At 40.5% G+C, this 23,990-nt stretch overlaps 2 protein-coding genes across 2 annotated transcripts in view; one reads left to right on the top strand and one right to left on the bottom strand.

Annotated features, from left to right (window-relative positions):
• Positions 1-1,033: 1,033 nt before the first annotated feature.
• On the top strand, positions 1,034-9,806 carry RPL5 (ribosomal protein L5). The gene is made up of 8 exons (XM_081226584.1): positions 1,034-1,133; positions 2,319-2,388; positions 2,474-2,589; positions 3,969-4,103; positions 5,660-5,862; positions 6,991-7,168; positions 9,241-9,329; positions 9,640-9,806. Exons 1-8 carry the CDS (start codon positions 1,131-1,133, stop codon positions 9,737-9,739), a joined length of 894 nt encoding a protein of 297 aa, XP_081082710.1. The 5' UTR covers positions 1,034-1,130; the 3' UTR covers positions 9,740-9,806.
• A 96-nt stretch (positions 9,807-9,902) lies between these two features.
• DIPK1A (divergent protein kinase domain 1A) overlaps positions 9,903-23,990 on the bottom strand; it is a 123,185-nt gene continuing 109,097 nt past the window's right edge. Inside the window, exons 3-5 of the mRNA XM_081226581.1 lie at positions 21,869-21,976; positions 13,305-13,481; positions 9,903-12,243 (exon numbers count right to left, since the gene is read on the bottom strand). Coding sequence (XP_081082707.1) covers positions 11,431-12,243; positions 13,305-13,481; positions 21,869-21,976 — 1,098 coding nt within the window. The 3' untranslated portion in view covers positions 9,903-11,430. The remainder of the gene's footprint in view (positions 12,244-13,304; positions 13,482-21,868; positions 21,977-23,990) is intronic.

The following is a 23,990-nucleotide window of genomic DNA, read 5'->3' as shown; positions in this document are numbered from 1 at the left end:
TCTTTTTTTCCTAGTGGAGTCAGTAAATTCCACTATTGGGAAAATAGAATTTGTTTTCTATGTTCCTGAGACCTTTTGGCTTGGCTTGATTGAGGCCAAATATAAAATGTAGACTCCCAGTCCCCAAGCCAGCCAGTCTGATTTACTAGAGGTGGTGAATATTCAGATATTTGCATTTTAACTAGTACCCAAACAATTCCCATGCAATAGCCCAAAGACCACCTTTGAAATACTGTTGGGTGAGGGAATACTGTTTCTTGAGGTGCTTTTTTGTTTGGTGGGTTGGTTGATTGGTTCTTCTCAGTCTCTGTGTGGAGAATAGGGAATTCTTAAGTTGCAATTAGTTTTAAAAGAATGAAAAAAAAGGACTTAGAAAAAAGTTATGTTGACTAGATAAGAGTGATGGAGGGAGGGAAAAGGAATAAGGCAGTCAGGGATCAGGGAAGACGATGGAGGGAGATAGTAGTAGGTGTTTTTTTTGTTTGTTTGTTTTTTTTTACCATTTAACAAATACCGAATACTTACTGAATGTGAGTACTGTGCTAAATGCTGGAGATTCAAAGGTGAACTTGACAGCAGGGCCCACCCTCAGGGAGTTTACAATCTAGGGTAGGCTGAGACAGGTACAAAGGTACTGTGGGAAGGCCCCTAACCCAGGCTTGGCTTCCTGAGGGGGAATCTGCATGCTCTGGACCCGGAGGAGTAGTCGAGGAGGGGGCAAAGGGGCTCTAGAGCTAATTCATTCTATTTAATTTTTAAACTTTTTTTTTCTTGCTTACAAAAGTAATAATGTTTGTTATGAAACAACTTCCTAGCATAGGAAAGTAAAAGCCTTTTACAGTCCTCCCTGCTACTGCTCACCGCCCTTCCCTGTCGGATCACCAGTCAGGAGATTGGGACCCCGCGACTTTGAGAATTTGTTCCGGGAAGGCGAAGTCCAGCATCGGTCCTCCCACCAGCAGGGGGTGAAGTACTGCAAGCCAGGCGGCCGGCGGGTCTCTCTTCCACACGTCGCTGGCGTGAGCGTCGGCGCTACATACTGCGCCTGCGCACGCGCCGCGGCCTTTTTCCCCCCCCGTAGCCGTGCTGGTTCCGCAGCTCGGTGGAAGCTAGAGCTTCTGTTCTACAGGATGGTAAGTGTGTATCCCGGTCTCGGGGCTACAGATGCACGGGGGTTCCCTCTCCTTGTCCTAAAGGCCGCCTAGGTTCCGTCTCGCGCGGCGCAGGGATCGGATGCCGTTAGATTGCCGGCTCTGCCGTGGTCGGGCTGCAGCTCCCAGCGTGGCCTTAATGGCTGCCACGGCGCACAAGCGGGCGGGGGGAGGGGTTGAAGAAGAGGGGGAGTTGGGGCAGAGGATTGGGGATGGGGTGAGTATAGTAGACAAACGGCAGGGGTAGTGCTGGCCCGGCAGAGGGGGCACCGGCAGGCGGCCGGGACGAAGAGATTGCGTGGAGTCAGTCTCAGACTAGCTGGGGGATGCCTGAGTCGAGACGGGCTGCGGCTCCTCGGACCCAGCTCCACCCATGACTGCTTGGTGGGTTTTCCGGGAGAGCGTCGGGGATGGCAAGTTGTTCGGAAAACCTGTGTTTTGGGGCCGAAGAAGTGGCTTTTAAGCCACAACTGTCAGTAGAATCTGGAGGCTGTGGGGTCTTTGGGCCCCGAAAGGAAGCTCATTTAGTTTGGTATGCGTCTTCTGCCTCTTTCTCTATATCGTCGCTGGCTCCGCTTTTTAATGATTCTTCGGGTGGGGTGTTGCTTTAGTTGGTGGGGGACAGTGTTGTTTTATTCGGGAGTAATTGCTGAATATATCCTTGGCCAGTTATGTTTTGTGGCAAGTAATTTAGGCTTTTGAAAAACGTTTGTGGAAAGAGAAGTATTAGGTTTTCGAAATGGGACAGTGTTAAGAACAGATTGACGTTTGCAAGATTGCTGTCTTGAACAGTGTTTTGCAAAAGTTGGGCACTAAGATTATTGCTGGTCCAGTAGGGAACAAAAGTTGAGAGTAAGTTTAAGAATTTAAAATCAATGTGACAGTTTTATATCTGGTGAATATAATAAATTGGTCTGCATTTTGTATGTTTTTTCATTCCATTTTTCCTGCTGATTTATTTTTATTTTGCTTTATAAAACTGTCAGTCTTGACAGATGGAAAGTAGAAGAAAAAGTGATTCTTGACCTCAGATTTGAGAAAGTGATGGTTGTCTGGATTCACTTCTGAAGTTTAAGTGTTATTTTGTTACATAGTTAACACAAATGTCAAAAGTATCAGAAGCTAAAACATTTATCAAAGTTTTAATAACATTCTTTTATCTTAAAGGGGTTTGTTAAAGTTGTCAAGAATAAGGCCTACTTCAAGAGATACCAAGTGAAATTTAGAAGACGGCGAGGTATGGTCAGGTTTTCATGTTCACGACATGAAAAGAATCTGCTTTGTAGTGGAATAGACTTTTTTAAATTACTTTTTTCTTTCAGAGGGCAAAACTGACTACTATGCTCGGAAAAGATTGGTAATTCAAGATAAAAATAAGTACAACACACCCAAATACAGAATGATAGTTCGTGTAACTAACAGAGATATCATTTGTCAGGTAAGTTGTATTCTAGACTCAAGTAATGGGTGGTAACCTCCACTCCCCCTTCTTCCCTCACTGTGGTAGAAAAGTTGTACTTGGGGAGCAAAACACAGTGTATGCATTAGGTCCATCTAGTCTAGTGCCTGGCACTCCAAGGAACATTAAGTGAGTAGTTCTTTTAGTAGGTCTGAAGTTGGAGCCTGGGAAATTGGTACTGTAAAAAATACTCTGAGGATCAGCTGTTTGGCAATCCTGACCCGGTTTAATTCCATTCACTTTCTAATTGGCGGGGGCGGGGCGGGATTAGAGAAGTTCATGGTACTGTGCTATTTTTGTGGGGGTGGGAGGGTAAATTTGAGACCCAGTAGAAGGTTCTTGCCCATTCCCATTCCAGTAAGATAATAGAATTTATTATGGACTAAGTTCACTTATCTAATACTTTGAAGAGGTAGGTAGTTGTGAGTGTTAAATTAGACTCTATAAAGATTATTTTTATTCCTGCTTACTGTTCGAAATAGGTTTTAGTAAATACTTATGAAGGTGTCTCCCATGTAAAAGACTTACAGAAAGTGGCAATTTGCTCCTAGAAGGTGGTTTTCTGGGCTTTTACAATTACGAAAACTTCGTACTTGAGATTTGGAGGAGACAGGCACATCTGTTTTCTGGGCAAACTAATTTGTTGGTTGTGAAGGCAATCTCTTCCTCCATACCTAAGTTCAGATAACTAAAATATTAGGTTTTCTGAAACATTGTTGGGCTTAGGTATGCTTAGTTTAAAAGGTGTTTGAAATAATCAGGGATTCCTTTTTGATTTTTCAAAGTGCCTCAGTTCACCAGCTTTCCCAGCTCAAGGTCTTTTCAGTATTTCTCAGAAGTAAGGAACTACAGTATAACTTATTCCAAAGGTATTTTAATATTCGATGTCTGGTAATTTGAGACTTAACGTACTGTGAAATTAGTCAAACATACTTAAAAACTCATAAACCTACCTTCTGTAGTTGACCAAGGCATAATCGTTGTTGAAGGTGAGTGGGTTTAACTAAGACAGATCTTAAGTGATGCAGATCTATGTCTTTTTTTTTTTTTTTTTTTTTTTGCGGTACACGGGCCTCTCACTGTTGTGGCCTCTCCCGTTGCGGAGCACAGGCTCCGGACGCGCAGGCTCAGCGGCCACGGCTCACAGGCCCAGCCGCTCTGCGTCATGTGGGATCTTCCCGGACCAGGGCACGAACCTGCGTCCCCTGCATCGGCAGGCGGACTCTCAACCACTGCGCCACCAGGGAAGCCCAGATCTGTGTCTTTATGTTAAATCTTTTGAAAAAGAAGGCACTTAGGACAAGTAATCCACAAAAGAGTGAAAACAGATTACTAACCTGGTTTTTCTCTTATTGTAGATTGCTTATGCCCGTATAGAAGGAGATATGATAGTTTGTGCAGCTTATGCTCATGAACTCCCGAAGTATGGTGTGAAGGTTGGCCTGACAAATTATGCTGCAGCATATTGTACTGGCCTGCTGCTGGCACGCAGGGTAGGTACAAGATTACTTTAAGTGATGTATTTTGGAATTAGCTCACTGGAGTTGTCTGCAACATAGATGGTTCACACATGGATAAGATACCTTCAGCTAGCTGTGGGGAGAGAGGAGTGCCTCCTGTTGCCCTGTGGCTTATAAGGGCGTCACCAGGGAAGATAATTTTATATAAATACATTGTTTAAGACAGATGTACTTTATAATCTGGGGAAGCTTTTTTTTCTGTTTTCTCCCGTTTGTTGGGTATATCTAGACCAAAAAGAATTTTTTTGCATTGATGGATATCTGTAATCTGTGCTGTCTGATATGGTAGCCGCTAGCCACATGTAGCTATTTAGCACTTGAAATGTGTCTAGTGCTACTGATAACTGAGTTTTTAACTTAAATATGAATAGCCGGTTGTGGCTAGTTGGTGACTATCTTGTTGGACAGATCTAGTCAGAAGTGTAGATCTTACCATCAGGGTACGTTAAAAATGCAGACTATACCCCACACCTTCAGAATTTATATTCTGATAGGATATCCAGGTGATTTATATGCATGCTAATTTTTTTTTTTTTTTTTTTTTTTTTTTTTTGCGGTACGCGGGCCTCTCACTGTTGTGGCTGTTGTGGCCTCTCCCGTTGCGGAGCACAGGCTCAGCGGCCATGGCTCACGGGCTCAGCGGCCGTGGCTCACGGGCCCAGCCGCTCCGCGGCATGTGGGATCTTCCCAGACCGGGGCACGAACCCGTGTGCCCTGCATCGGCAGGCGGACTCTCAACCACTGTGCCACCAGGGAAGCCCTGCGTGCTAAATTTTGAGAAGCAGTCCCTTAAGCTTTTGAGGCGGGGGTAGGCATTGGTGGGGGGATTCATTTTTGTTTTAATAATCTTTGCCTTTGGGTGGCAACATTTCCTATAAAAGGAAACGAAAATGTGATCTTCACCTTGTTTTTGTTTTCTGACCTTGTTTTTGCAGTGGAATTGTTAAGCATGCATCATTGTTGGGGACCCACATCTTCACTGGTTATAAACATGTTTGGGTTGGGACATTGTCTTTTATATGAGCATCTTGGTGCAAAGGCAGTATAGATAACTAGCAGAGTAGTGGCACATATTAATATAGGGCAGGGTAGAGCCACAAAAGTTGTTCTCTTCAGCACAGGATCCTACTCATAATATTGTAATCAAATTAAACAAAACTGCATATGATAATATTTAATATTTGGTTGTTGAGTTATAGCTAAATATTACTGAGGAAAGGTGGAGATTACTTCCCTTGAGTAAATATAAGAATCAAATTTAAGTATCATGTCCTAATTGATTGCTACAAAAATCAAGTATGGACAATGTAGCAGATTCAGAAACTGTTAAACAGTTACACTTGTTGGTAAAATTGGGTGTCTGAAATTTCTTTTTGTGGCATTTAAAAATTGATATTTAAAAGCAGATTGGGATAAAGGGAAAAAGTGATTTGGAAAGAAATTTTTTGTCAGGTCATTAAAGTTGTGAATTTTGAGATATTGTTTGAATATATTCTAACAAGCATTTAGATTGGCTTCTTTGTTAATAGCTTCTTAATAGGTTTGGTATGGACAGAATTTATGAAGGCCAAGTCGAGGTGACTGGAGATGAATACAATGTTGAAAGCATTGATGGTCAACCTGGTGCCTTCACCTGTTACTTGGATGCAGGGCTTGCCAGGACTACTACTGGGAATAAAGTTTTTGGGGCCCTGAAGGGAGCTGTCGATGGAGGCTTGTCTATCCCTCACAGGTAATAATAGTATTCAAGGCCTCGTTGCCTGGACTCCAGTACTGCACTGTTTCTAACTGGTTGGGCTGTGGAGATAACTGAACCAATTAGAGTAATAGTAGCTATCATCGTGTACCTGCCATGTGCTGGGTACTGTGCAAAGGGAACCTGGCAGGGTGGGAAGGAACTGTAACATGGTTTATAAATGAAGAGACTGGGGTTCAGGGGTAAAATGATTTGTCCAAGGTTTTAGAGTCAGTAAACGGAAGAGCCAGTGTTGAAACCACTACCTTTTGTGTGTAGCTAAGGTTGGGTTAGAAATGAGCAACTTGATTCCACCAGTACTCCCCCTATTTTTTTTTTGTTTGTTTAATTCAGAATGAAAATTTGTTTACTGAGTTATGGGGAAATATGGACTCTAGGGGGGGAAAAAGTTTGAGAAAAAGACATAAATTTTTAAACTTTCAACTGGAAATAAGAGTGTATGTATGCTGTTCTTAGGAGCTAATAAGTGGGTTGTTTCAATTTGGTTGTTCCCTTGGTTTGAGTTAATGATTGTTATTGTTGAGTAGATACATCTTAAGGTGATTTATTAGCTTAGGAATATTTTAGTGATGGGTGATTTAACAACCAAAAACTTGCTTTTTCTGGCTTGCCTTTTTTGGTGGGGGGTGGTTGGTGGGGTAAGCGATAAAATGTAACCTAACTGGAACGAACTTTTATAATGTAGGGTGGGGTTTTTTGGCCGGGGTGGTCTTGGCAATTCTCATTCAAGGCACCTGTTAAATGTGATCTGGAACAAATCACTTATTACCATGTACCCTGAGGCACCACTGAGAAACTGTAGGATTTAGGGAGAGTAATTTGGAAACCTTTTGCTATGAAATAAGGAGAACTAACTTCATAGTGGCCTTGGTTCATTTAATGTTATTTAAAGGTGCTTGTGGCATGATTTTCTATCCTGGAATTCAAAAATTAGCTGCTGAATGATGATATCCCACTAACTGAGCAGTCAGTAGTTGGTCCTTTGGTTGCATATGATGCAATTAATTGTTTCAAGACGGGACTGATGGCAGCTACTGAACTGAATTCCTTCTAGTGAACTGATTTCAACCAATATATACTAAAACATGGAAAACTTTATTTCAGTACCAAACGGTTCCCTGGTTATGATTCAGAAAGCAAAGAATTCAATGCTGAGGTACACCGAAAGCACATCATGGGGCAGAATGTTGCAGATTATATGCGTTACCTGATTGAAGAAGATGAAGATGCTTACAAAAAACAATTCTCTCAATACATAAAGAACAACGTAACTCCAGACATGGTAAAAATTTAACTAAAAATACCTGTATTGGTAAATTTATACAACCAGGTTTCCTACCTGTTTTGAGTGGGTATGTTAATACAGTTTTATTTCAGGTTAACAGTTAAAAGTTGAATATGGGCATGTTAAAATGAAATTGGGATGTTGGACCTAGGGTAGGTTAAAAGTCAGACAGGATACTGTTATGAGGAGCCGGACTTGTCAACGTGCTTTTAGGAATCTTGTAGATGCTGAAGGATGGCAGGCTTCAGGCATCCAAATCTAAAGCTTTTGGTGGCTTTTATGCATTTGGCTGTTCTGTATTTATAAATTTCATTCATGTGGTCATAATCCAATACAAGGTGCTAGTTACCAAACTTCACTCATTTTGAGGTCATGGGGGAAAAAGGTTCTTTCTTCATCTTAGCAGATAAGTGCTATGTTCTGGACTTTCTGAATGTCTCAGGCATGCACACAAAAAGGGAGATGTACAGATTCTATCACTAGTTCTGTGTGATGTTGCAAAAGTGAAGGGACCTGTGTTTTCAAAAGTCAGTTTAATGTTGCAAAGTTTATCACCCCTAAAGTTGAGTCTCAGGGCTCTCTCTGTTAATACATTGAGGTAATTGATGGTGACAGTGCCAGTTTCAATAGTGAAGGCATAGAACACAAAAATGACAGATTATTACAAACCTATTACAAATATAGAATTATATGTAAATTGATACATGTCAAGTAATTGTTTTTATTAGGTTCTTTTCTATTGCTGCATAGTTTGTATTTGGCGTACCTATGTCTGAAAATTATTTTTAAAATAGAGTTATAATTGAGGGAAAGATCACTTTCTGTTTTTACATTTTCCTTTGCTAATGAGCTTTGAACAAATGCATGTAGTAATTGCATTTAAAAAATTAATTTATTTTTGGCTGCGTTGGGTCTTCGTAGATGCACACGGGCTTTCTCTAGTTGCAGAGAGCAGGGGCTACTCTTCCTTGTGGTGTGCATGCTTCTCACTGTGGTGGCTTCTTGTTGCGGAGCACGGGCTCTAGGTGTGTGGGCTTCAGTAATTGTGGCTCGCGGGCTCTAGAGCACAGGCTCCTTAGTTGGGGCACACAGGCTTAGTTGCTCTGCGGGATGTGGGATCTTCCCAGACCAGGGCTTGAACCCGTGTCCCCTGCATTGGCAGGCGGATTCTTAACCACTGAGCCACCAGGGAAGCCCAGTAATTGCATTTTACTCATATGGAATGAGTAGTTTTAGAGTCCTGGATTACCTTGACTCATTCTTCAGGAAGGGTGTAATTGTTACTGAATTTCACACATTTTACAGTTTCTCTTCATGCCTTGATCTACCATGTGATCAATAGTCATTTGGGGGGGGGTGGGTATTGAAACACTTCAGAGAGTTGCAGCATTGTTTTTTGTTGAATTTTAGAACAAAATTCTCATTAATGTTTCTAATTGGATAGCGGTTTTCTAGGGAAATTCAGGCCTCTTTCTGAATCCACAGAGGCCTGATACTGCTGCCAGATACTGGTGATTTGTGGTAGTAGATCAAGAGGTTCCTGGTATGGGATCCTGGGAATAACTTTTGAAAAGACCTATCAGAAATCAATGGAAAATAGAAATATGGGGAACGTGGGAGGACAGAGATGTATTTGGCAGTTGCTTATTAGTCCATATATTTTTCATCTTAACATCTTAAATACTGGCATGTATCCAAACTTGAATGAAAGAATTTAGGTCACATGGTTTTAAATGAGCATAAAATGTGTTTCTGCAGAAAACAGTTTGCTTTAAACTTGAGTGACTCATGAAGTATAGCTGAATTATTCAGAAATACATGCGAATTTTTCTTGAGGAAGATTAAGTTATGTTTTGTGAATAGTGTCAATTCATGTTGCTTACGGTAAAAACTGGGACTTTCTTAGGAAAAGATGGGTTACAAAAAGATACCAATATTGACCTAGTTTAGCTCCTTTTGAGAGTCTGGCTTAGAAGGACAAAATAGAGCAAGCAGTAGAATAGTGTGTTTTATTACTGTTTAGGGCATATGAAATGAAACCAAGTACTGTTTGCTTTGCTTTGTTTCAGATGGAGGAGATGTATAAGAAAGCTCATGCTGCAATACGAGAGAATCCAGTGTATGAGAAAAAGCCTAAGAAAGAAGTTAAAAAGAAGAGGTATGTGTTTTACTGTTTTTTGAAGAGAAAGAGGTTGGGAGGGCTTCCTGCCTTGTTTCATCTCGCTCAGACTCTGAGTGAAGTTGTGCAAACTCGATCACTAGCTCTGCATGATGTTGCAGAGGTGAGGGGAACCAGGTTTGCTAAAGTAATCGTGGTGATAGAAATGTATTAGCCTTGGATGCTACCGAGGTGGCCCATTCTGTCCCAGTACAAGTGTGTCTTTTTCAAACTTAAATATTCTCTATTCTCTTTAGCTATGGTTTTAAAAATTGATGTCCCTTTCTCTTCTTTTTACCTTGTTCTATAGGTGGAACCGTCCCAAAATGTCACTTGCCCAGAAGAAAGATCGGGTAGCTCAGAAGAAGGCAAGCTTCCTTAGAGCTCAGGAACGGGCTGCTGAGAGTTAATAAACCAAACCACAATTTCTATGAAGATTTTTCAGATAAAGACAGTAATAAACTTATTGAACATGTAGCTGTTTCTGTGTTAAGCTCTTGTTAATGAAACTGTGGGAAGTACCTGAAATTGACAGTCTTTTCCTTCCAGAAACCAAGTGTAGCTTTTTCCAGAAAATCTTAAATATTGCCTCAAAGTTCATACCTTGGGCATCTGTTCTTCCTGACAGGAGTTATCCCTTGAATTGTATGATGTGCAGCTGTCCTTAAAAAGTCTGGCAAGCAACAGACAAACCTTCCCCTAGAAATATTTCTTCCATTCATTTATTGTAACCACATAATGAGTTGGAAGAAAAAGTACCTTCAAAGTTTACAATTTTAAAGTAAGTGAAACTGATGCTACTCCATGGCCTTAGTTCTTGAGAGATAGCTGTCCAATGAAGGTCATATAATTTTAACACATTTATCCAGGTGAAACCTTTGAGCAGAAAATACTGGTTCTTTAATTATAAGAGGTGTTTCATTTTATGGAGTTGAAAGGCCAGATCTGAATAAACACAAAAGAGGAGCAAATACTAACCCCTGTATATCAAGTTTACATGAGAAAAAGTGTTAGATGGATATATTTACATGCCTCTTCAGAAACAGACCTTTGGCCAATAGGGAATACTGTTTGAAAATGGAAAATTATTAATAGGAAGTTTATGTCTTTTTTTTTTTTTTTTTTTTTTTTGCGGTATGAGGGCCTCTCACTGCTGTGGCCTCTGCCGTTGCGGAGCACAGGCTCCGGACGTGCAGGCTCAGTGGCCATGGCTCACGGGCCCAGCCCGCGTCCCCTGCATCCGCAGGCGGACTCTCGACCACTGTGCCACCAGGGAAGCCCTAATGTCCTGTTCTTAATGTCCCACTTTCCCATAGCTCAGATTCAAGATACGTATATCTGTGTTAGGTCTGTGGCCTAAAGATACGAGTTTTGAAGACCAGTTGGCTGGCTGATACTAAGATACAGACCCTTTAAATCTAGGATGATGAACTCATCCATATTCAGCCTCTAAAATTGGCAATTATATATTGCCAAGTAGAATGCTTCCTGATGGGTTTTTGGTGGGTAAGAGCCACTCAAAACTTTCTGAAGCCACATAAAATGTGATGTCTAAATGAGTTAAGTGTATTTATAAGAAACCATGCTATTAACCCAACATCTGTTTATAAAGGAGTAATTTTAATTTACCTGCTTTGCAGTCTTAATTTCTGTTAATGTGCAAACTTTACCATGCTGAGACATTAGTAAATTTATAAATTTTCTTTTTTAAACAGCAGCTTCAATGCAAACACAATTTCCAGCACTGATATTTTGGCTAACAAATCTACAAAATACTCTGACCGTTGATGTTTATGGAATGAGGCTTTTCACAGCATTATTTTAAGTCATTAGTCAAAATAGTTACACAGTGAATGTACTAGGAAATGTACCAGCATTTCTAAAAGGGCAGGAATTAATACTTTTGGACCTTTTGATCCTATACCTCCTGCCATTACTTCAGCAATCAACATGTATTTTAAGATGATGGCTTCCTTAGGATCAGGGGAAAGGAGTTTTGTGATAACTGGCAAGGATTTGAATCAAGCCATTTAGAAAAAATGTTCAAGATTTTTCTTTTGAAGTGCTAAGTTTCTTAAAATGGTCACAATGTCCAAATGAACTAAGAGTCGTTTGTGTAGGAAATTTTCTTCCACAGTAATGTTTTTAGGTTATTTAGTATCAAAGAATGTTCCATTTCCATTTGATTTGCTGTGACTTTGAGAGCAATACAGGAATACAGCTGCTTTTCTAATTCTTCACGAATTTCAACTGGAGCACCACGCAATAGGTAGTCTTTGAGTAACTGGCAGGCTTTTGCCAAGTTTGGTTGTATCACTTCTGAGGTACACTTCATTGTACTCTGATCACAGCTAGTTCGACAATCCGTGCCATAGACACAGTCCAAATCAGACTCACAGTGACGATCCTTTATAAGTTCTTTCAGGTTTGTCTCTGGCACAATTTTTCTCATGTCCACCATTTTCAAATCATACTTATCATTATATCCTAGGTTTTTGGCACTAGTATCGCACATGAGGAAGTTTCCATAGGGGCCATGGAAAACATCTTCCACAAATTCTAGAAGTCCTATGGCTATTTTAGCCTTTCTAGGCCATGATGGTGTGAACAACTGATCCATGCTTCTTCTGAACCCAGATGGAATAAAAAGTTCAATGACCCATGGAAGGCTTATTCCATAAAGAGAGGTATATTCAACACTTTCCATCACATAGAGATCACCACAGAATCCCATTAATTTGGGGGTATGTTCTTTATCTTGAAGTATTACCATGAGAAGAAATTCATTTAATTGAAGAAGTGCCCATGCTGACTTTGCTTCTCCCAAGGAAACCTGGCCATCTTTGTCTCCATCAGCCACTGTCAAGATGAGATTAACCAGTTCAGAGAGGTTGCCTTGGTCACCCAACTTTGCCTGTAAAGATAAGAATTTGGCTAATTATACAGAAGCAATGAAAAACAAGAATCTCATATGTAACATACTAACTTCCTTTACAGGGATAATTACCATGCTGAGTAATAACCTTGCTACTGAATACCCATAGGAGACTTAATACCTTTCCAAATATTTATAATGTTTGCTAAGTGAGTCAGAACTATGTTTTATGTACTTGAGGTGAAACCCACTTTGCTAAGTATATTTGTTAAGAAATAGCCACCTTAACGCCCATAGCCTCCTTAGACCTTGTAGATAAATACAGTTAACCAAGCCATTAATTAATCTTTGTCTTATTCATACACTTATTTGCAAAATTGCAGTGTAATTTGCCTATATCCAAAGTTAAAGGGTCAACTACAAATTATTTTCTCCTATTTTGTAATTGTTACTATATTAATTATTTTATTCAAGGTGTTCCAATAATGAATGCTACAATTATTTCCCTGTGGAGACTCTGGCATAAAACAATCTAAAAGTGTAAACTGTTCAAAGAAAAGAAAGATTTTGAGTTAAAATATAAGAGCAATAAAAATGAGAAAAGGGCTTCCCTGGTGGCGCAGTGGTTGGGAGTCTGCCTGCCAATGCAGGGGACACGGGTTCGTGCCCCTGTCCGGGAAGATCCCACATGCCGCGGAGCGGCTGGGCCCGTGAGCCGTGGCCGCTGAGCCTGCGCGTCCGGAGCCTGTGCTCCGCAACGGGAGAGGCCACAACAGTGAGAGGCCCGCATACCGGAAAAAAAAAAATTTGCAATCAGTCTACTAATTTTATTTCACCTTTTTAAAGTGTATCAGTTTTAATGTCAAGCTATAGAGCAGCCCATCTACTTAATGAACTCTCACATCTGGACATTTTTAGCGATAGTAAGTAATGTTAAACACCCTCCATACATTTTTTTCTTTTCTTTGAATTATTTCCTCAAGATGGAGTCCCTGATATAGGTCAAAGAATACCAACATTTTTATGGCTTAGAATGAGGTCCTGCCAGCTTCCAGAAGAGTACCACTTCACACTAGCAACATGTGAATGCATATACTTACTTTAAAGAGACTGTAGACCATTTCTTTGAATTTCTGTACAGTAGTTCCCCTAGTTGGCTTATCAAATAGCACTATTTCTTTTCTTGGTTCCAATTCAGTTCCAAAATCAAGATGAAGTGCTTGTTCCATTTGACATTTTACAACACCTGGTAGATTATCCCAAATCCCTAAATACATCTGTGAAAAGAATGACAAGTTATGCTTTAGGCAGAGTAGAAAACTCTAATCTACCACGATATTTTTAGTGTCCTCCTCTTAAACACACAAGCAACAAAACCGAGATTGAGCTGACTTTCTGAATTGCAAATTTGAAATCATACTTCAAAGCTTCTTTTTCTTAATTTTTTAAAATTATAAACGTATTGCATACCTAAATATATATATTTTGACCATGGTCATCAGTTTTATTATTTTCCATGTTTTAAATTGTAAAATATCAAAAATAGAAAACTTACCATCTTAACTATTTTTAACATACAATTCAGTGGTATTAGATTCATGAGGTTGTGCTACCATCACCACCATCTGTCTCCAGAACTCTTTTCATTTTGTAAAATTGAAACTCTCTACCATTACACGGTAACTCCCTGTTCTCCTTCCCCCAGCCCCCAGCCCATCACCAGTCTACTTTCTGTCTTTATACTCACTCTTAAGTATCTCATATAAGTGGAATCATACAGAATCTGTCCTTTTGTGACTGGCTTATTTCATAATGTCCACATTGTAGAATGTGTCACAATTCCCTTCCTTTTTAAAGTTGAATACTATTACATTGTAGGAATATCCCACATTTTACATTTCCTTTCATCCACTGATTGACACTTGGGTTGCTTCCATGTTTTAGCTATTGTGAATATTATGAACATGGATGTACAAATATCTCTTCGAGATCCTGATTTCAATTCTTTTACATACATACCCAGAAGTGGAATTTTTTTTTTTTTTTGCTTTATAACAAATTTAATCAGTTATACATATACATATGTTTCCATATCCCCTCCCTTTGGAATTTCTGAATCATAGGGCCATGCTACTTTTAATTTTTTGAGGAGCTGCCAACCTGTTTTTCTCAGCGGCTACACCATTTAACATTCCCACCAACAGTGGGTTCCAGTTTTTCTGCCTTATTGCCAACACTTGTTATTTTCTTTTTTTTTTTTTCCAGAATAAACTCACAGAGGAGAAATGCTTGTCCTGAGTTGTTTTACCACTTGTCAATATTTCACACTCTCTAGACAACCAGAAAATGATTCCAAGGACACGTAGCAATCCTTCTTTTCTGGGTTTTTTTGATAGTAGCCATCCTGATGGGTGTGAGGTGGTATCTCACCGGGTGCTTTTTTTTTTCTTAGTTCCCCAACCATGGATCGAACCCGGGTGTCGGCAGTGAAAGCGCCAAGTCCTAATCACTGTACTGCCAAAAAATTCCCTAATTGTGGCTTTGATTTGCATTTCCCTAATAACCAGTGATGCTGAGCATCTTTTCAGGCACTTATTGCACATTTGTATATCTTTTTTCAAGAATGAATCCGGCTGTTTGTTTTTATGTTGTTGAGTTTTAGGAACCCTCTATATATTCTGTATATTAATCCCTTATCAGATATATGATTTGCAAATATTTCCTCCCATTTTGTGAGCTTCTGTTTTATTCTACTGATATTGTCTTTTGATGCACAATATTTAAAAATTGTCATGAAGTACAATTTGTCTATTTTTTCTTTTGTTGCCTGTGGCTTTGGAGTCATATGCAAGAAATCATTGCCAAACCCAATGTCACGAAGCTTTTGCCCTATGTTTTCATCTAAGAGTTTTATTTATTTTTTATTTTTCAAAATATTTATTTATTTACTTATCTGGTTGTGCTGGGTCTTAGTTGTGGCAGGAGGGCTCCTTAGTTGCAGCACACATGTGGGATCTAGTTCCCTGACCAGGGATCGAACCCTGGGCCCCCTGCATTGGGAGCACAGAGTCTTAACCACTGCGCCACCAGGGGAGTCCCTAAGAGTTTCATAGTTTTAGTTCTTACCATTAGATCTTTGATCCATTTTGACTTAAATTTTGAGAATGGTGTTAGGTAAGGGTCCACCTTCATTCTTTTGCATGTGTATATCCAGCTTTCCCAGTACCATCTGTTGAAAAGACAGTCCTTTTCCTATTGAATGGTCTTAGCACCCTTGTCAAAAATCATTTGAGGGACTTCCCTGGTGGCTCAGTGGTTAAGAATCTGCCTGCCAATGCAGGGGACACGGGTTCGACCCCGGTCCGGGAAGATCCCACATGCCACGGAGCAACTAAGCCCATGAGCCACAACTACTGAGCCCGTGTGCTGCAACTACTGAAGCTCGCATGCCTACAGCCCGAGCTCTGCAACAAGAGAAGCCACTGCAATAAGAAGCTCATGCACCGCAACGAAGAGTAGCCCCTACTCACCACAACTAGAAAAAGCCCATGTGCAGCAACAAAGACCCAATGCAGCCAAAAAAAAAAAAAAAAGAATCATTTGACCATATATGTGAGGGCTTATTTCTGGGCTCTCTATTCTATTCCATTAGTCTATATATCTGTCCTTATTCCACTACCACATTGTTTGATTACTGCAGCTTTTTTTTTTTTTTTGCCCTACGTGGGCCTCTCACTGTTGTGGCCTCTCCCGTTGCGGAGCACAGGCTCCGGACGCGCAGGCTCAGCAGCCATGGCTCACGGGCCCAGCCGCTCCGCGGCATGTGGGATCTTCCCGAACTGGGGCACGAACCCGTGTCCCCTGCATAGGCAGGCAGACTTGCAACCACTGCGCCACCAGGGAAGCCCGATTACTGCAGCTTTATAGTAAGATTTGAAATCAGGAAGTGAGTCCTCCAGCTTTCTGGTATTTTTTTTAGGATTGTTTTGGATATTTAGGGTCCCTTGAGATCCCATATGAATTTTAGGACTTTTCCTATTTCTGCAAAAAATTGTCTTTGGGATTTTGCTCGGGATTGCACTGAATCTTGATCATGCTGGGTAATATTAACATCTTAAAAATATTGTCTTCCAATCTATGAACATGGGATGTGGTTACATTTGTTTATGTCTTTAATTTCTTTCAGCAATGTTTTGAAGTTTTCACTGTATAAGTCTTTCACCTCCTTGGTTAAGTTAATTCCTAAGTATTCTTTTTGATGCAATTATGAATGTAATGGTTTTCTTAATTTCTTTTCTGGACTGTTCATTGTTAGTGTATAGAAATACAATTGATTTTTTTAAATTAATTAATTAATTTTTTTTTTTTTGCGGTACGTGGGCCTCTCACTGTTGTGGCCTCTCCCATTGTGGAGCACAGGTTCTGGACGCGCAGGCTCAGCGGCCATGGCTCACGGGCCCAGCCGCTCCGTGGCATGTGGGATCTTCCTGGACTGGGGCACGAACCCGTGTCCCCTGCATCGGCAGGCAGACTCTCAACCACTGCGCCACCAGGGAAGCCCTAGAAATGCAACTGATTTTTGTGTGTGGACTTTGAATTCATTTATTAGTTCTAATGATTTTTTTGTGGAATCTTTAGGTTTTCTACAAATAAGATCCATATCCTCTGTCAACAGAGGTAATTTTACTTTTTCCTTTCCCATTTTTCCTTTCCCATGCCTTTTATTTCTTTGTTTAATTGATCTGGCCAGAGCTTCCAGTACTATGTTGAATAGAAGTGGTGAAAGTGGGCATCCTTGCCTTGTTCTTAGATGAAAAACTTTCAGTCTTTCACTATTGAGTATGATGTTAGCTGTGGGTTTTTCACATAAGGGTTTTTAGTATGTTGAGGTAGTTGCCTTCTATTCCTAGTTTGCTGTGTGTTTTTATCATGAATTTTGTCAAATGCCTTTTCTGCATCAATTGCGATGATCCTTTTTTTCTCCTTCATTCTATTTATTTGGTGTATTACACTGCTCAATTTTCATATGTTGAACTAGCAAAAGTTAATAAGGATTAATGTGGGACTTCCCTGGTGGTCCAGTGGCCAGTGGTTGGGACTCCGAGCTTCCACTGCAGGGGGCATGGATTTGATCCCTGTTCGGGGAACTAGGATCCTACATGCCTCATGGCGCAGCCAAAAAAAAGGACTGGTGCTAGCTCTTCTTTAAATGTTTGGTAGAATTTACCATGAAGCCCACACGTCCAGGGCTTTTCTTGTTGGGAGTCCCGATTACCAATTCAGTCTCCTTACTAGTTATAGGTCTATAAAGATTTTCTATTTCTTAGTAGGTTTTGTGTTTCTAGGAATTTGCCCATTTCATCTAGATTATCCAATTTGTTGGTGTACAATTGTTCACTGTACTCTCATATAATCCTTTTTATTTATGTAGAACTGATAGTAATGGCCCTGCTTCATTTCTGATTTTAGTTATTTGAGTCTTCTGTTTCTCAGTCCACCTAGCTAAAGGTTTGTCAAATTTTGTTGAACTTTTCAAAGAACCAACTTTTGGTTTCATTGATTTTCTTTATTATTGTTTTTCTATTCTCTATTTCCTTTATCTCTGCTGTAATCCGTATTATTTCCTTCCTTCTGCTAGGTTTGGGTTTAGTTTGCTCTTCATTTTATAATTCCTTATGTTGTAAAGTTTGATTGTTTATTTGAGATCTTTCTTATTTCTAATGTGTTTATAGCTGTAAATATAATTTTTTAAAAGTCAAATTACACAGAAAGATGAAAGGAAAAGTTCTACACCCATTTCTCTAATTCCCAGAATTAGTCACTATTAACTATCTATTTATCAAACTAACATTATATGGTGCTTTACTCTGTGCTACAGTCTACTAATTTATCTTACTCCCTATAACAACCTTATGCAGTAGATACTATTATTATCCTGATTTAACTGATAGAGAAACTGAAGCAGAAAGAAGTGAAGCAGCATGATGAAGGGAATACAATAGTGGAAAAGCCAACATATTAATCCAGGCAGTCTACTCTTGCTTATACATAAAAAACAGGGCTTCCCTGGTGGCACAGTGGTTGAGAGTCTGCCTGCCGATGCAGGGGACACGGGTTTGTGCCCCGGTCTGGGAAGATCCCACATGCCACGGAGCGGCTGGGCCCGTGGGCCTGTGCGTCCGGAGCCTGTGCTCCACAATGGGAGAGGCCACAACAGTGAGAGGGCCGCGTGACGCAAAAACAACAAACAAAACAAAACAAAACAAAAACAAACATGACCATATTAATTGGTAATATTAATCACTCCTCTGCGTCAAACCCTCTAATTCAATCAGAATAAAGTCCAAAGCCCTTTTCATTGTCTGCTAGGCTTCTTATGAGCTGGCCTGCTTCTCCAACCTGATCTTTACCACTTACTCCCTGGGTCTCTATATCCCATCTACATGTGTCTTCTCTATGTTCCTTGAACCTATCAGCATTATTCCTGTTTCATGACCTCCTTCACTTGCTGTTGGTTTTGCCTGGAATGCACTCTCACCGATCTTCATACGGCTGGTTCCTTCACATCATTCAACTCTCAGCCCAGATGTCACTTTAGGGAGGCCTTCCCCAACCCCCTACCTAGAATAGATCCCTCTTCCATCACAGGTCACTCTCTAACCCATGACCCTATTTTATTTTCTTCACAGCCCTTACCAATGTCTGAAATGATCTTATTTCTTTTTTAAATTTTTACTTATTTATTTATTTATTTATCTATTGGCTGCGTTGGGTCTTTGTTGCTATGCGCGGGCTTTCTCTAGTTGCAGCGAGCAAGGGCTACTCTTCGTTGCGGTGCACGGGCTTCTCATTGCAGTGGCTTCTCTTGTTGCAGAGCATGGGCTCTAGGTGCATGGGCTTCAGTAGTTGTGGCATGCGGGCTTCAGTAGTTGTGGCGCGTGGGCTCTAGAGCGCAGGCTCAGTAGCTGTGGTGCACGGGCTTAGCTGCTCCGCGGCATGTGGGATCTTCCCAGACCAGGGATCAAACCCGTGTCCCCTGCATTGGCAGGCAGATTCCTAACCACTGCACCACAAGGAAGTCCCTGAAATGATCTTATTTCTTTATTGACTCTTTTATCATCTGTCCTCTTTCACATGAAACATAAGGCATATGAGGCCAGAGGCTTTGTCTGTCTTATTCCCCATGGTCTCTCCCAATGCCTTAAGCAGTACCTAGCACATAGCAGATACTCAAATATTGGACTTTACTTCAGAAATCCTCTTAAACATGGCTAGTAGTGTAGACTTAAAATCTATTTTAAACTTCTATAAGATGAATGAGTATTTATATTGGAAATTTAGAAATAATTCAAAGAAAAAAGATGAACATAAAAATCATGCAATATTCCACTGCTCAAGTATAACCAGTGTTGATTTTTTTTCTTTATAAATTTATTTATTTTTGGCTGCATTGGGTCTTCATTGCTGCATGCAGGTTTTCTCTAGTTGCAGCAAGTGGGGGCAGCTCTTCATTGCGGTGCAAACCTGCCCTGCAAGTTTCTTAACCTTGTGACCTCTCTTGCCTCAGTTTCTTTAACAATAAAATGGAAATAATGACAATACCTCTTTCATAGGGGATCAAAGAGAAATACATGAAAAGTTCTTAGAACAATATTGACATACAGAAAACAATATAACAAACACCTGTGTACCTGCTATCTTCATAACAGACCTTAACCTTTTGCCATATTTGCTTCATTTTTTATTTTTATTTATTTTCTATTTTTTAAATTTTTTTGCGGTATGCGGGCCTCTCACTGTTGTGGCCTCTCCCGTTGCAGAGCACAGGCTCCGGACGCGCAGGCTCAGTGGCCACGGCTCACGGGCCTAGCCGCTCTGCGGCATGTGGGATCTTCCCAGACTGGGGCACCAACCCATGTCCCCTGCATTGGCAGGCGGACTCTCAACCACTGTGCCACCAGGGAAGCCCTGTTTCATTTTTTTTTTTTAATTTATTTTATTTACTTTTGGCTGTGTCGGGTCTTCATTGCTGCATGCGGGCTTTCTCTAGTTGCAGCGAGCAGGGTCTACTCTTCATTGTGGTGCGTGGGCTTCTCATTGCAGTGGCTTCTCTTGTTGCGGAGCATGGGCTCTAGACATGCAGGCTTCAGTAGTTGTGGCACATGGGCTTAGCTGCTCTGCGGCATGCGGGATCTTCCCAGACCAGGGCTCAAACCCGTGTCCCCTGCATTGGCAGGCGGATTCTTAACCACTGTGCCACTAGGGAAGTCCCTAGGAATTGTTTTTAAAAAGATTTAAAAAGAAAGTATTAGAAGGTTGATTGCACTTGCTTTTATCTTAGGATATTGTGCTACTTAAGGAATTGCTTAGAGATCTGTTCTAGAATCTATTAATAACTAGTGATTGAAGCTATCAAGTTATATCTTTCCAATGGATTTTAACTTTTTTTTTTTTTTTTTTTGCGGTACGCAGGCCTCTCACTGTTGTAGCCTCTCCTGTTGCGGAGCACAGGCTCCGGACGCGCAGGCTCAGCAGCCATGACTCACGGGCCCAGCGGCTCCGGGGCATGTGGGATCTTCCCGGTCCGGGGCACGAACCCATGTCCCCTGCATCGGCAGGTGGACTCTCAACCACTGCGCCGCCAGGGAAGCCTCCCAATGGATTTTAACTTATTTTAAAATAAATTTTATTTATTTATTTATTTAGGCTGCATTGGGTCTTCATTGCTGCGCACAGGCTTTCTTTAGTTATGGCAAGCGAGGGCTACCCTTCATTGCGATGCGTGGGCTTCTCACTGTGGTGGCTTCTCTTGTTGCGGAGCACAGGCTCTAGGCACGTGGGCTTCAGTAGTTGCGGCATGCGGGCTCAGTAGTTGTGGCTCATGGGCTCTAGAGCGCAGGCTCAGTAGTTGTGGCGCACAGGCTTAGTTGCTCTGCGGCATGTGGGATCTTACTGGACCAGGGACTGAACCTGTGTCTCCTGCATTGGCAGGCGGATTCTTAACCACTGCGCCACCAGGGAAGTCCTGGTTTTGATGTTTTGTTGTATTTTCTTCTAGCACAATGGTGTCCTATTGTTTTAATTTATATTTCTTTGATGATAGGTGAGGTAGAATATTTTTTTCATTATGCTTATCAGCTATTTATAGTTCTTCTTTTGTGATTTAGCTCATCCTGTCCTCTGCCCATGCCTCTAGTTTAATTCTTCATTCAGGTATGAGCTCAAATTTTATCTTAGAAAGGTCCTCCCTGTTCACCTCTTCTAAAGCATATTTTTACCCTCATCGTCCCCTGCATTTTTCATCAACCCACCCTGTGTACAACCTATATAAAACACACCACGTTCTGTAATTTCCTTGCTTATTTATTTATCTATCAACTGTTTATGTTCCCCATCCCTCTGGAATAATGTGACTCACAGGGAAGTAATCTTATCTATCTTAATCACCACTATTTTCCTAATAACGAAAACAGTGTCTGGAACATGCTGGGAATAGGGGATTTATAAACATCTGTTGGATGAGTGAATCAATGCATACACAACTGAAGTATTTAAAATGTCCTAAAGTTCTAGTTCAAGAATGCTCTTAACAATGCTTTAATTTAGTTTAAGGTAAAATCAGAGAGCACCATAAATCTGGACTGTTTATTCATAATGTCCATACCTGATTGTTGGGCTTGGTCGATAAGCATTTTCCAAAGTAAAGAGTTTCTGTAACACAAAGGCTATTACATGCGGGCCCATCAATAACTCCAGTCTTGTACTTGTCACACTAAAAACCAGGAAATAGAAAAGTAGTTAATAGAAAAATGTTCATAAGAAGAAACATATTAAAAATTTGCAAACTAAGCAATTGACAAAGGAGCACAGGGAGATCAGCTCGGTGCTTTGTGACTGCCTGGAGGGGTGGGATGGGGAGGGTGGGAGGGAGGGAGATGCATGAGGGAAGGGATGTGGGAACAGATGTATATGTATGACTGATTCACTTTGTTATAAAGCAGAAACTAATTTAAAAAATAAAACAAAAACAAAAACAAAAACAAAACAAAAAAAAAGGATTAATCTCCAAAATATACAAATAGCTCATGCAGCTCTATGTCAAAAAAAAACAACAACCCAATCAAAAAATAGGCAGAGGATCTAAATAGACATTTCTCCAAAGAAGATATACAGATTGCCAACAAATACATGAAAGAATGCTCAACATCACTAATCATTAGAGAAATGCAAATCAAAACTACAATGAGATGTCACCTCACACCAGTCAGAATGCCCAACATCAAAAAATCTACAGACAATAACTGCTGGAGAGGGTGTGGAGAAAAGGGAACCCTCTGGCACTGTTGGTGGGAATGTAAATTGATACAGCCACTATGGAGAAGAGTATGGAGGGTCCTTAAAAAACTAAAAATACAATGGTATGATTGTATGGTAATACGATCCAGCAATCCCACTCCTGGGCACATATCCGGAGAAAACCATAATCTGAAAAGATACACGCACCCCAGTGTTCACTGCAGCACTATTTACAATATCCAAGACATGGAAGCAACCTAAATGTCCATCGACAGAGGAATGAATAAAGAAGATGTGGCTATATATAATGGAATATTACTCAGCCATAAAAAATAATGAAATAATGCCATTTGCAGCAACATGGATGGACCTAGAGATTATCATACTAAGTGAAGTAAGTCAGAAAGAGAAAGACAAATATCATATGATATCACTTACATGTAGAATCCAAAAAAAAGATACAAATGAACTTATTTATAAAACAGAAACAGTCTTACAAATATCAAAAACAAACTTATGGGGGCTTCCCTGTTGGTGCAGTGGTTGAGAAACTGCCTGCCAATGCAGGGCACACGGGTTCGAGCCCTGGTCTGGGAAGATCCCACATGCCGCGGAGCAACTAGCCCCGTGAGCCACAATTACTGAGCCTGCGCGTCTGGAGCCTGTGCTCCGCAACAAGAGAGGCCGCGACAGTGAGAGGCCCGCGCACCGTGATGAGGAGTGGCCCCCACTTGCCGCAACTAGAGAAAGCCCTCGCACAGAAATGAAGACCCAACACAGCACAATTAATTAATTAATTAATTAATAATAAAAATAAATTTAAAAATTAAAAAAAAAACTTATGGTTACCAAAGGGGACAGAGGGGGGCGGGATAAATCAGGAGCTTGGGATGAACACACACACACTATTATATATAAGATAGATAACCAACAAGGACATACTGTATATAGCACAGGGAACTCTACTCAATATTCTGTGATAACCTTTAAGAGAAAAGAATCTAAAAAAGAATGAATATATGTATATGTATAACTGAATCACTTTGCTGTACACCTGAAACTAACACATTGTAAATCAACTATACACCAAGAAAATTAAAATTTTAAAAAGAAGAAACATATTAGAGACACCATAAAGAGATACCTATATTCTTTAAGAGAAAGTCCTATGATGAAAAGAATTCAGGCTTTGGATCGGGACAGACTTGGATTTGAATACAAGCTCTGCTCCTTACTAGCTATATAATGATGAGAGATCTTGTGACTAGGGTGTGCATAGAATTTTGAAACCGTTTTTCCCACTTAGCGTGGCCTGAGGTGGTATGGTACCTACTCTCTGTGAGAAGGTAGGCACTCAATTTTTAAAAACGGCTCTGTTTTAAAATAAAAAATAAAGTTTAAAATACCAAAATATTTTACAATAACAAAATTAAGTCACCTCTGTCATCTTGTCATCTTTGATATTGCCCCAAAACAAGAAAAAAAGAAAA

The sequence above is a fragment of the Mesoplodon bidens genome (genome assembly GCF_964165515.1).
Source record: "Mesoplodon bidens genome assembly, chromosome: 2".
NCBI lineage: Eukaryota > Metazoa > Chordata > Mammalia > Artiodactyla > Ziphiidae > Mesoplodon > Mesoplodon bidens.
The sequence above is the reverse complement of the archived record's forward strand: the minus strand, read 5'-3'. Positions and strand labels throughout refer to the sequence as shown.